General features: G+C 42.9%; 1 protein-coding gene across 2 annotated transcripts in view; it reads right to left on the bottom strand.

Annotated features, from left to right (window-relative positions):
- The window catches only part of LOC120517796 (alpha-N-acetylgalactosaminide alpha-2,6-sialyltransferase 1-like), a 38,160-nt gene extending 25,915 nt beyond the window's left edge, over positions 1-12,245 (bottom strand). The window contains exon 1 of one of the 2 annotated variants that reach the window (XM_039740286.1): positions 12,130-12,245. In XM_039740286.1, coding sequence (XP_039596220.1) covers positions 12,130-12,236 — 107 coding nt within the window. In that variant the 5' untranslated portion in view covers positions 12,237-12,245. Of the gene's footprint in view, positions 1-6,917; positions 7,076-12,129 lie in introns of those variants that run through there. The other variant, XM_039740287.1, reaches the window with a different exon arrangement.
- Positions 12,246-14,117: the final 1,872 nt, after the last annotated feature.

Here is a 14,117-nt window from a genome sequence, read left to right as displayed (position 1 = left end):
GCATGCAGTGTGTCACGTCTCAGATAAAGATGAAGACGAGCGGTTTATTGATGCAGTAAGAAACGAATCGATGAATGAAACCTGTCATCTTTACAACAATTGACAAACACGGAATGTAACTTGAACACAACACATCCTACAAATACGAACCTGATTGAAAGAAATAATGATAATCAAATCCTTGATGACAGCAACACTCATAACACTCACAAAACAATTACTGTATATTGACAATCATGTTACGTTATTTTTAAATGTTCAATTTTCTCTCAAATAGACAAACCACACTCCGTGGCGCAATGGAAGAGGCTTCGCCTCTAGCGCCGACTTCTGAGGTTCGATTCCCGAGAGGGGGTGCACTGAGTGTGTACGCCTGAGGACCCCAAAATTAGGGCGAAACGTGTCGCGTACTCTTTGCATTATTTCACAGTAAAACTATTTCTATATATATACACTGTATATACACACACACACACACACACACACACACACATACACACACACATACAGTATACACACACATACATATATATCAGCGCTTCCTGATTCATTTTACCCTCACATCCCCTTGGTTTGAGACGTATGAAAAAATATGGGGTTAACGCTGAAAGACAGATCATCAATTGAAGCTTTATGAATAATGGATACTTTATTCGCCATCAATGATTGTTTTGGTAAAGCCATACTCAGTGTAATCATTAGATGAACGAGGGGAGGGTGACTTATTGAGGCACGCAGACGAAACCACAATAGCACGCGGGCTCGATGTAGTGTATGTCAACTCGAGCTGAATTGCGCAATCACATTCAAAAAAATATATCTTTTCAAGTTCTATTTAATCGACACAAATATCTTTGGTTGGAATGTAAGGCGAATTTACTCTTTACATTTCTATGATGAAGAAAAATTTATGCAATGATGCCTACATTTAACTTGCATTCCTACCAAAGATGTTTCAGTTGACTAAATAAAAATTCCTTCTATTTAAAATTTAAATAGAACTTGAACAGATACGATAGTTCATAATATCCATGAAGACTTGCACGGAAGAGTGGGAGTCATCCGTTTTAACAAGCAGCGTATTGCACTGATACGAAATAGCCTGCCCATTTAATTATTTAGGAATGGATAAATAAATTAAGATTTTGTACAAATAATGTTTTTCATTTTTCTTCCTTGATGGATTCTGGCACCCCCAGCAACAGTTGCTCACACCCCAAAGACTATATATATATATATATGTAGTGTATATAAAGATATATGTAGTGTATATATAGATATGTATGTATATACTGTATATGTTTATATATGTGTGTGTATGTATTTGTGTGTATGTATATGTATAAACAATTACATTGACAATCATGTTACGTTATTTTCAAAATGTTTCCTTTTCTTTTTCATTAATTCCTTAACACACTACTTCTCCGCTGCGAAGTGCGGGTATTTTGCTAATAATAAATATGAAAAAAGGAATGTTCAGTACGATTTCAAATAAAATCGTACCAGCAGGAGGGTACAGCACAGTGAAGGGTAGGTAGGATCAGGTTACTGGACATTCAGTGAGACCTTATGGCATTGACAAAGGAGCTGCTCCTGAAGTGGGTGGAGCAGGTGGTGAGGCTTGGGTAGCACTTCCCAGAAGGCAGAAGAGAAAACAGGGGATGAGCTGGAGAGAGCAGATGATGGATTCAGCTCTCCTCAGACATCTGTTTGAAGGGATCGGAGGCTGATTCAGGTGCCACCACAGCCGATTATGACATCACCTCCTTGCCTTCCTCACCTTTGCTAGGTCTGCTAATGGTTGTTATCGTCCCCTCACCCTCCTCTCCTTTCCCGGGTCTGCTGATGTTAGTTACTGTTTTGTCTGTGCATAGAATTACAAACAATATTTTCTGAAATATTACGGTAGCGCTGCTGCCTCGCAGTTAGGAGACTCGGGTTCGCTTCCCGGGTCCTCCCTGCATGGAGTTTGCATGTTCTCCCCGTGTCTGCGTGGGTTTCCTCCAGGTACTCCGGTTTCCTCCCACAGTCCAAAGACATGCAGGTTAGGTGGATTGGGAGCTCTAAATTGTCCATAGTGTGTGGATGTGGGTGTATGTGTCCTGCGGTGGATTGGTCCCTGCCTTGCACCCAGTGTTGGCTAGGATTGGCTCCAGCAGAGCCCTGTGACTCTGTGTTCAGATTCAATGGGTTGGAAAATGGATGGATTATTTTTAATGTCTGCAGGGTTGTTTGGTTGTACACAATAACAGAACTTGTGCCACGTTCAAAAACAGAGAAAGAGCACCTCGTGGTGTGTTGCCTTGGGATTGCAAAATAAATATTATGAATGGAAACCTTGCCCTTCTTAACTCCAGGAACTGCAATCTGATGGAAAAAATTAAAAGCACAACCCTGGTCATGGCAATGTCAAGTACTGAGGCTCTGGCGAAACTGAAGAATGACACTTTGTTGAGAATGCTGGGACAATGCTAGAGTGACACGTGAGTGGTGCTGCACTGAAAGCCCTGTCTGATGAATTCTCTGAGAGCATCGCAAGGTTCTACAGACTGGCAGTAGTGAGGAGCGAAACAGGCAAGCCTCAATTTGCTGACAATTTTACATGTGAGAATTGACAGCCTATGAACAAACCTACAGTAGAAGTACAATGCAGCTACGAGGAACAAGGAACACAGGTTTCCTGGACCCTTCTGTCTGTTGTCTTGTGTTTTAGGTTTTCTAATGAAAAAAGCAAAGTAAAGATTGCAGGTGACATCGCCATACTTAAAGTCTTCACATGGACAACGGCTCCTTCAGGCAGAGCGTTCTTGCCTGTTAGAAAATGGAGTGAGCTCGCAAAATGTTTTGGAACTGTAAAACTGTGCAGAGCTGTCAACATTGACATACCCTGCAAATTCTAGTCATGTATATCGACATGTTCAAATGACGAGACCAACGGTCATTAAGTCTGATCTCCCTTCCACCTTAAAGTTGTGTCACGTGATCCTAGCTTGAGAAGTGCTTAAGAGAGGCTGGATAAGAATCGTTGGAACATTATTATCAGCATGTACTCTTTTAAGGAAAGCTGGTAGTTGTTATTTTAAATAATCCTCCTTCTCAGAGTGGATGGTCTTTTTTATGGCCATGGCGCATTCGATGTGATTAAAAGACGAGGAGCTAAACTGGATGAGCACTCACTAACTAGGGACATGCGGTCAGGGGAGGCAAGTGAGAAAAAGCCTCACTTGTCATCATGAAAAGTAAAAAAACTAATAACATAAAACATATTTGTCCACTGGTCTGTGCTATAGATTTGTTTTCTGTATGATTCCAATAATTTTCATCATTTTTATAGTCAAAAAAAATCGCTGAATTGCCGCATTTCCCTTTCAAATACAGAGGAAAAACATGAGGCACGGCAGAGACGAGCCTCCCCTCACCTCGGACTGCGCTCTCCCTCACGCTCGGGGCAGATGCATGTAATTGGCACTGCCTGTCGCCAAAATAATGTTTGCATTAATGTTTGTTCTTTCTTAGCCAAATGTGTACCTTACCGATGTGTGTGTAAAAAATGCTGATGAGATATGAAACATAACCAATAGTCGGTGCGCCTGCTGCCAATTGAATAGTGAAGAAGCTACTCTTTTGGGTTCATATATTTGTAAATCTCACTCTGAAGGAGTCAGTGCCTCACCAGCCATGAACCTCACCGCACGTCACTGTTGCTAACAGTAGGTGGAGATAAATAAAGACGCCAAAGCTCTGTGTTAGTCAACCGTTGCTTTTATGCAGAATTCAGTCCATGGAGAGTGCAGAAGTCTCCTTTTACTTTTCATTTGTTTTTGCCAACTTTGATGGAACTGTTGAAATGGCTGCCAAAGGATTATTCGGATTCTTTAAAGGAGTAAAGGGAGACATCAGGTATAAAAATCAAGATAGCAGGATTGACAAACACTTTTGGTTCATTTTATTAAAGAGGTCTAATTTATTTTAAGCTGTCCAATAAATATTAAAAACTTTTAGAACCTTTGTACTGTCCTTGGTTATTCTGGGAAGTAGAAGCGCTCATCAATTTTAATGATTTCTAGGGTACGTTTGGAAAAGGCAAAAGTTTTTCAGTTTGTGTAGTGCATGATGCGTTCACTAGGTGGCATAGTCATTTGAATGTGGTGGTTACCAGGAGCAGATTGGCGCCATTTTCTACCTCCAAGGCTTACTATTAAGGCAGTTTAACAAAGGAAATCGCTCCCTTCTTTCATGCACTTTCACCTTTACAGACGTCCAAGATTGTAGGACACACAAAGACTTTTGCCACTGAAGCCGACTGATGGTTTGTCTCCATTTACAGACACTTCATCAGTAATCGTAAATAGTCATTTCAGCCTGCAGGGGGCAGTTAAAGAACAGATTGAGGCGGAAAGAACGTTGTAGCCGCCCATGGCATTTGCTAATTAGGCACTTAGTCAGTTCAGTGACATTTAAAATGAAAGTAAAATGAAATTTATCATCTCATAACCAGTTAAGCAAGAAAGAAGAAAAAAATAAAACCTGCATGAGACTCCTGCTGTGTACACCTGCCATACACTTTAGCCCAGAGGCTTGAACTTTCACCTGTAATAAAGAGTAATAGGCTGACATCAATGAGGCAATGAGACATTACATATATATTTTAATACATATATTAAAGAACCACCCATAATTGTCTCTTGAAATAACTTGGAACTGGCTAAAGCCATTGGCACCGATAATTGTTTATTCAATATTTAACTTTGCTTTTGAGTCTTGAGGTCATAGAATGTTTCAAACCATAACACAAATGAAGATGGCATGGATTAACATGATGGGACCCTTAAACTAATATGTTGTTGCAAAACCATTAGATTTTGCAATCACTGCAAAGAAGCAATTCCTGGAGCTCTCCATGAGACTTCTGCACTTGTCCAAAGGTCGTCTGGCTGACTCGTCCGGAGCAAACGGCTCCATCCGTGTCAGCTTTGAGAGGAGGGCTTCCGTCTCCAGACTGCGTTTCTCAGTTCTCTCCATGGATAGGATTCAAATTAGGGCTCATGGAAGTGCACTTCGGGACAGCCCGATGCTTTGTTCTTAGCCATTCTGTTGGAAGACCCATGGATTGCGACTCGGACAGAGCTTTCCGACACTGGACAGGACGTTTCTCTCCAGAATGTCTCGACAGTCTTGAGATTTCATCGTTTCCTGCACAGACTCAAGGCCTCCAGTGCCAGACGCAGAAAAACAGCCCCAAAATGTAACCAAGCCTCCTCCATGTTTTCGTCCATCAGTGGGGTCCTCCTGGGTCTTCTTCCATTGAGCCCACTGTTACTCAAAAACCGATGTCTCGTGTGATCAGACACTAATGGACCTTGACCTTGGAGTTCAGCTTGTATCTCTTTTGAAAGCTGTCCTTGACTTCTTGTCTACCAGTCTCACTATCCATCTGCCCTTTCTCCGGGACAAGAGGGGGTGCCGATGCTAATCACATCTTCTCTTCCTTTCCTTTCATGGTACAGAGAAGACACCCAGTGAGGGCAATCTGACTCTGCCCCTTATGGTCGCCAGCCTGACAGGGGCGTGTTTTCCTGGCCCAGCAGCCCCTCACGGGCGGATCTCCCTGGCCAGACCAAGTGCTAAGAGTGGGTTGTGTGTATTTCTGGTGAAATCTCAGCCTGCTCAGTCACTTCCGTTGTTCGTTTTGTTAATGGCGAGAATGTCCAAGAAAAAGACGTTTAAGTTTCAGCGTACAGAGAGCTCCGCAACAGAACATTGTTGTGTACGTTTCTACCAAGCTTCCAGTAAGTACAACGAGGTACTTATTTTTTCATGCATTTCCCTCCAATATGGAAACCTGATCTAAATGGATCGTCGCTATCTGGAGAGAGAGCATTACGGTTAGCTCCCATACTCGGGTTTGTAGCCGGCGTTTTTAAAAAAAAGAGGATTTTCGCAAGCAGTTGAAGAAGTGAGTGGTTCCTGCATTGTTTGAGTGTAACAATTTCTTCATTCCACTTTCAAGACTGGGAGTTTGGGAGAGGAGAAAGAGGATGACACACCGGACAACGTGGAGGATGATAAAATACTTGAGGACCACGACTACGCTTCGGCTCCGGATCCAGCAGTTGTCGACCTGGCACTTGATGAATCCATGTCTCTCCGAGAGGAGCTCCTCTAGCTGAGGAAACGAATTGAGACCCTTAGAATGGAGCAGCAGTTTGGCATTCACGGTTTTGCTGGCTCAGACAGAGACATTCACTTTTTTACAAGGTAAGATGACCCGTAGACTTGTGTTATTATGTATTGTAGCATCGGTGAAGAAAGCCACAATGGATGGATTCTCAGCTCTTTACATGGCTCTTTGAGGTGGCTCGTTATCCTTAAAAGGACTGCTTGCCTTTTGCTGAACTAGTTGGAAAAAACACACGTGAATGCGCAGAGCTACCGTTTTTATCAATAGGAGTCCAACTGCAAGTGAGACAGTCTGAAGTCTTCAACAGATTCAGCAACTGGAGACATTCTGAGGCCTGTCAGCGGCATCGCTTTGGACTTCCCCCAATTTCCAGGAGCCACTTCTCTATTTCTGACACCTCCATTACACACCCCACATGTCAGTTTCAGTTTCTCTTAGTTCCTGCTATCAAACCTGTGGACTCGGTAGTTTGAGGCCTGTGTATTCACCATTTATTAAACTTTTCAAGGTCTCTCAGTTCTGAATCAAAACCACAGAATGGCCTTGTCTTTTGTTATATATATATATATATATATATATATATATATATAGATAGTCACACATGCGCGATTAGGAGGCAGCCAACAAGCCCAAAGGGAAGGCAAACATCACGCAATAAGGGGTTTTTGAATGGTACTAATGCTTCTCTGTCTTTTTTCTCAGCCACAAGGAAGAAAAATAAAACTACCCTTACCTGTTCAAGCACTCAAAATGGCCTTGGCTACACTTCCGCTCCTGTTACAGTTCTGATGACGTCAGTTCCTTTGTTCCCATCGAAGAGATCACGTCCTTTGTTTCAATTTCCAATTTCCTGTCCCCATTTTGTTTGTACAGGTAGTCCCCAGGTTATGGATATCCGACCTACGACATACAAACAGGGCTGCAGCTGTGACGCATGCACCTCAGTAACTGTTGCTCCATCATCTTCGGCCTGGGGACACTGCAAGCGGTGGCTGGACGGAGGGGGGCGATTGCACTGCCCGTGCAGTGTAGTATCCCTCGGGTGGCTCCCAGGCTAGCGTTTCACTCTCCACCCACCACACACGACTGCCCCGTTCGTTCTCGGTGGGCGGCTGGAGATGTTGCAAGCGGTGACCCAGTTGTGGCTGAACGGAGGCCACTGAGGGTAAATGGGGTGGCGGGGGTAGTATTGTAGTGTGCATCAGATAGTTTCCTATTGAATGGGGGCGATTAACTACCCGCCTTTGGCCGCAGTCGTGTTCGTTCTCGGTGGGCGGACGCTGCAGGTGGCATACTGTAGTGGAGGTGACTGTGAGGTGGGCTGGTGATGAACCGCCCGTCGATGCCGCCATTCATTCTCAGTAGCAAGCCTGCTTGTACTGTTACGCACATAGCAGGAAGTTGTCTCATGTCAGTACATCAGACGTGTTGACGACGGGTGCCTTTCTGCTGTGATAGCATGTATAGTGCTGTGCAGAAGAGCTCATCTTAACCTTTTGTCTTCACCCTTCAACAATGTCTCTGAAACACAAATCTGATGCAAGTGCTGGTGAGACAGTAAAGAAGAGAAAAACCATCACGATAAAGTAGAAATAATAAAAAAGTCAGAGGGAAGTGAAACTCCATCATTCATTGGCAGAGCACTTGGTTACAGTCGGTCAATAATAGCATTTATTAAAATAATGTACCTGTTCCGACTTGCATACAAACTCAACTTACAGTGCATCCGGAGAGTATTCACAGCGCATCACTTTTTCCACATTTTATTATGTTACAGCCTTATTCCAAAATGGATTAAATTCATTTGTTTCCTCAGAGTTCTACACACAACATCCCATAATGACAACGTGAAAAAAGTTTACTTGAGGTTTTTGCAGATTTATTAAAAATAAAAAAACTGAGAAATCCCATGTACAGAAGTATTCACAGCCTTTGCTCAATACTTTGTCGATGCACCTTTGGCAGCAATTACAGCCTCAAGTCTTTTTGAATATGATGCCACAAGCTTGGCACACCTATCCTTGGCCAGTTTCGCCCATTCCTCTTTGCAGCACCTCTCAAGCTCCGTCAGGTTGGATGGGAAGTGTTGGTGCATAGCCATTTTAAGATCTCTCCAGAGATGTTCAATCAGATTCAAGTCTGGGCTCTGGCTGGGCCACTCAAGGACATTCACAGAGTTGTCCTGAAGCCACTCCTTTGATATCTTGGCTGTGTGCTTAGGGTCGTTGTCCGGCTGAAAGATGAACCATCGCCCCAGTCTGAGGTCAAGAGCGCTCTGGAGCAGGTTTTCATCCAGGATGTCTCTGTACATCGCTGCAGTCATCTTGTCCCTTTATCCTGACTAGTCTCCCAGTTCCATCCCCACAGCATGATGCTGCCACCACCATGCTTCACTGTAGGGATGGTATTGGCCTGGTGATGAGCGGTGCCTGGTTTACTCCAAATGTGACGCCTGGCATTCACACCAAAGAGTTCAATCTTTGTCTCATCAGACCAGAGAATTTTGTTTCTCATGGTCTGAGAGTCCTTCAGGTGCCTTTTGGTAAACTCCAGGCGGGCTGCCATGTGCCTTTTACTAAGGAGTGGCTTCCGTCTGGCCACTCTACCATACAGGCCTGATTGGTGGATTGCTGCAGAGATGGTTGTCCTTCTGGAAGGTTCTTCTCTCTCCATAGAAGACCTCTGGAGCTCTGACAGAGTGACCATCGGGTTCTTGGTCACCTCGCTGACTAAGGCCCTTCTCCACCGATCACTCAGTTGAGATGGCCGGCCAGCTCTAGAAAGAGTCCTGGAGGTTTCAAACTTCTTCCACTTACGGATGATGGAGGCCACTGTGCTCATTGGGACCTTCAAAGCAGCAGAAAATTTTCTGTAACCTTCCCCAGATTTGTGCCTCGAGACAATCCTGTCTCGGAGGTCTACAGACAATTCCTTTGACTTCATGCTTGGTTTGTGCTCTGACATGAACTGTCAACTGTGGGACCTTCTATAGACAGGTGTGTGCCCTTCCAAATCATGTCACATCAACTGAATTTACCACAGGTGGACTCCAATGAAGCTGCAGAAACATCTCAAGGATGATCAGGGGAAACAGGATGCACCCAAGCTCAATTTGGAGCTTCATGGCAAAGGCTGGGAATACTTATGTACATGTGCTTTCTCAGTTTTTTTATTTTTAATAAATTTGCAAAAACCTCAAGTAAACTTTTTTCACGTTGTCATTATGGGGTGTTCTGTGTAGAATTCTGAGGAAAAAAATGAATTTAATCCATTTTGGAATAAGGCTGTAACAAAACAAAATGTGGAAAAAGTGATGTGCTGTGAATACTTTCCGGATGCACTGTAAGTACAAACCTACAGTCCCTATCTCGGACGTAACCCGGGGACTGCCTGAATAAATAATCCCCGCGTCTCTGTAGCGGGTGTCAGATGTTTGTTTTGAACTGTGCATTTACACGTTTTTTTCTTTGACCTGTCCAACGGACATTATACGGGGCATTTCCTCAATATTTCTTCTCCTGGGTTAATTCCTCGCATGACCGCAATGGAAACTTGGCACACGTTTAATTGTTGTAAAATTTACTTCACCATAGACACATTTTCTTGCAGTTTGTCACAAAGTGTGACACATGTCATTGAGGTTTGCTCGCACTGTCGCCCTGCGGATTATACAAGCGGCACATTCATCCATCCATCATCCATCATCCAACCCATTATATCCTAACACAGGATCACGGGGGTCTGCTGGAGCCATTCCCAGCCAACACAGGGCGCAAGGCAGGAAACAAACCCCTGGGCAGGGCACCAACCCACCGCAGGACACACAAGGGACAATTTAGGATCGCCAACCCACCTAACCTGTATGTCTTTGGACTGTGGGAGGAAACCCACGCAGACACAGAGAGAACATGCAGACTCCACGCAGGGAGGACCCGGGAAGCGAACCCACGTCTCCTAACTGCGAGGTAGCAGCGACACCGGCGGCACATTCAGTCTTCATTTAAACTTAACCCGACATTCTGCCTCCTCTTTCAGTGTCCTCTCTGTCCAGATGCTCAGGAGAATGTGTGTGCAATATCACAAACGGTGTTATTTGCTAGGCTTTCTTTTAGTATTGACTTTAGTATTTCACTCTGGTTTATTGTCTTTTGTTCTATTTAGGAAACATCTGTATCCAATGTTAAACTGTTACTTTATGAGACGAAGCGCCTTGATCGTATAGGAATGGCGCTATATAAATACATATTATTATTATTGCGTACACGCGTGTGACTTTGCGGCCATTTAAAAGAGCTGCTCATGTGCCGACAAAGTGACCTCTTTCAAGCCGAGTCTGAGGTGCAAACTACTCCGTAACTGAAACAGAACAGAATGTTTCGCGGTTTGTTTTGAGAAAAAGAATAACGAACGTGCAGGTGAAAAATTGTTTAGGTAGGATGGAATTAAAAATCGTATTTGTTGATTACCAATATACACGGGGGACGTTCAAAAAGTTTCCACACTTTTTTTAAACTTAAGAATTTCAAAAACAAATGACACCACCTTTCTACATATAGTCGCCATCCTTTGCGATGCAATTTTCCCAGCGTCGTACCATCTTTTTAATGTTCAATTACTACTCCTACCGTCTTTACCGTCTCCAACGAAAATGCGAAAGTGCGGAAACTTTTTGAACGCCCCTCGTATTTACATTAATTGTGGCCTTAAAAAAATTTTCGGTGAAAAAAAACAAATTGGGATTTATTTATTTATTCATTTATTTTAGGAAGAGTGCATGCCAATGCAACCCCACCCAAACTCTGTGTTTCACTCTTGATTGTAGGCGCAGCGGTTAGCAGGGCTGTCGGTCTTATTCGGAGTCATCTGTGCAAGTTTCACCTTATGTGTGCAGTTTTTTTTTTTTTTTTTTTAATAGTGTCAGATCAAGAAAACCGAAACCTTAACCACATGGACCCATTGATATTTCACAAATCTGTTATCGTTCATTCATAGTTACTTATGGATTCGTTTACGGGTCTAAATACAATCATGTGGCTGATTTCCCTATGGCATCACTCAGATAAAAACACTTGGTTTACCTTAATTTTTAAATCCTGAGAAAGAGAACCTGGTTCAAGAAAAAACATAATTAAGAACACTGCCTATGTAATTGGGTCATATTGCGTTCATCAAAAAAAAAAGATTTTTGAAAGCATTTCTTCACACCTTACAACTGTAAAAAATAAACGAAAGTAAAATAAGAGAACATAAGTAATTATAAATTAGCCGTCGGAGGACTGCCAGGAGCACAGCCCACGTATGGTTCGTTGCAGGTCAGTGTAAGCATCTTAAGAAGATGAAGAGGAAGAGAGGTAACTTTTTAATACCGGAGCATCAATTAAGGCAATAACCTATCAATACGAATTTTAAAAAGGCAGGCTGACTGAAAACCGAAACATTCAGTAACTGAGAGCTAGCCAACTGTATGAAGCTCTGTAAAGTGACAATACAGAATATAATAATCACGTGTGATGGTAATAAACAGAATAAATAAGGCCTTAACAGATTAAAATGGGAGAAAATCTTAATTTTGTATTAAAAAACTGTACCGCACCCGTTAAAATGACACCAACGTTTCGTTATGGCCTTTCTTGTAAACTTGTCCAGGAAGATGGACCTCTAAACTGGGTCCTGCAAAGGCATTATGAAAAGCCAAATCTATCTAATATATATATAGAGCACAATACAAATGTAACTGAAAAGCGCCTAGTTAACGGGACGGGAATATTAACTCCGCGAGGCTATAAATGCGTTTGTTATTATTATACAAATAAATTCATGTTAACGAAATTAATAAAAATGTTGACAAGAAAGTACCAGAAATGAGACTACTGCGCCCAATTACATATTATTATTAGATAATAAAGTTTGAGTTCAAAACTTTTAAACAACCATTCACAACTCACCGAATGTCGTATTCCCAGAATGCCAAATGTTTAGAAAAATACACTGAAAGAGGAAAAAGCGAACCAAATACTATGAAACAGAAAAAGATTGGTTTAAGTCGACCCATCGTTGACAAACCAGCGGCAACGTTTGGCTGAAGTGACGGCCTGGTGGCTCAGGTCACAGCTTGTTTGTGGGAGGGGCTTCGACTCCACCCTCCCGCTGGCTGGCAGGCAGGCAGGCAGGCAGTCAATAAACCCCGAGCGATCTTTCGGCGTTTACTTGGCGGACGTTCAAAAAGTGTCTTTCGGGGACTTGCAGCAGGTGGGCAGCAAGTCAAGCTGGAGGCTCGCATAAGGAAACGCTGCGGGACCCGCTTCTGACATCACCGGGTGGGCTATTCTACTTCCGATGGGGTAAAAAGCAGCGAAAAAGCACACGGCTAGTGTGAATTAAACGCGACTTCTGTATTTCGTTACATTTTTTATAAAGTAAAAAAGGGGGCATCTCATGGAAAACGTGCCCTTATTTCCGTACATCTATATAAGTGTGTGTTATATATCTAGTCATGTCAGTTATTTTCCAACCCGCTATATCCCCCCAACTACAAGGGTCACGTGGGTCTGCTGGAGCCAATCCCAGCCAACACAGAGCGCAAGGCAGGAACAAACCCCGGGTAGGGTGTCCATAGACATATATAGGTAAACGCCGCATTCACTGTGTTGTCACGTCGACACGATAAGTCAGCGCGTCCGCCTTATCGCGAGTGGCAAAAGTGCCATTTAAACTAATACAGGTAGACGTGGAAGCCGGGTTTTCTTAATAAAAAATAACGTTTGTAACAGTATCGTTTACATACAACAGTCTTTGGCAAATCGTTTAAATGCAATTATTTATAGCCATGTATACACTAATAATGGCAATTATTCTTAAATAATTCCTCCCATATAAGTAACATTTCTTGGGCTGCCTTCTTCCATCTCCGACACATTTCTAGACTTCGTCCTGTTCTTACACACCACAGTACTTAAGTATCGGTTAATGCCCGAGTCACCTCACGTATAGATTACTGTAATGCTATTCTATATGGCATCCCACCAAAACGTATCAATCGCTTACAGTTTATTCTAAATTCTGCTGCCAGGATATTAACCTGCTGCTGTAAATCCACTGAACATATCACGCCGATTCTCTCTCTACTTCACTGGCTCCCTGTTCACTACAGAATACGATACACAATCCCGCTCTGAACATTTAAAGCTCTCCACAACCTCACTGATCTCCTCCAGACTTGCACTCCTCTCACTCACTCAGATCCCGTAATTTGAGAGTATTCAGTCTGGCAATATGGTGCAGCCTTAGTTTGTGGAAGACAGACACAACTAAAGACATGAGCATCAAATGATGGTTGTCAATTTCAAACTGCGTTTCCTCAATGTGCTCCTTGAGAAAAACCATCATCAAGTTTGAGAAATGTTAACAGCTAACAACAACCTACATAGTTAGTGACTAAATACGTTTTGCCAAAACGTTGTTTGGAGGCTCACTTGAGCACATAAATGCATAGCTTTGCTAGCTTAGCCTGGCGTAGCTAAAATAAAGATTATAAAACGGGATTTTCTAATGGCCAAATATAACCAAAACAATTGTTCAGCCTTACCTATGAAATGTAATCCCCCAGGATCTGGTTTGGAGCTTATAGATGTTTGTAAAATCCCAAGCAGCACATGTGCGAGGCATTTTATCCATTACTTCACGTCACAGCAGTGCCACTCGCAGTATGGTGGTGACGTTGACGTACGATGCTGCTGGTCATGCGGCGTCTAGTTATTCTATGAGGGCGCCAGCCCACCGCAGTATTATCTATCTATCTATCTATCTACGGTATATATGTCGGGGGTTCTCAAACTCAGTCCTAGGGACCCCCCATGTGGCTGCAGGCTTTTGTTCCAACCAGATTCACAATCAGTGATAAAAATCGATCTAATTTAATTAGCCAAACTTACTC

This window comes from Polypterus senegalus, chromosome 17, assembly GCF_016835505.1.
Source record: "Polypterus senegalus isolate Bchr_013 chromosome 17, ASM1683550v1, whole genome shotgun sequence".
NCBI lineage: Eukaryota > Metazoa > Chordata > Cladistia > Polypteriformes > Polypteridae > Polypterus > Polypterus senegalus.
Note: the sequence above shows the minus strand (reverse complement) of the source record. Positions and strands in the feature narration are given on the sequence as shown.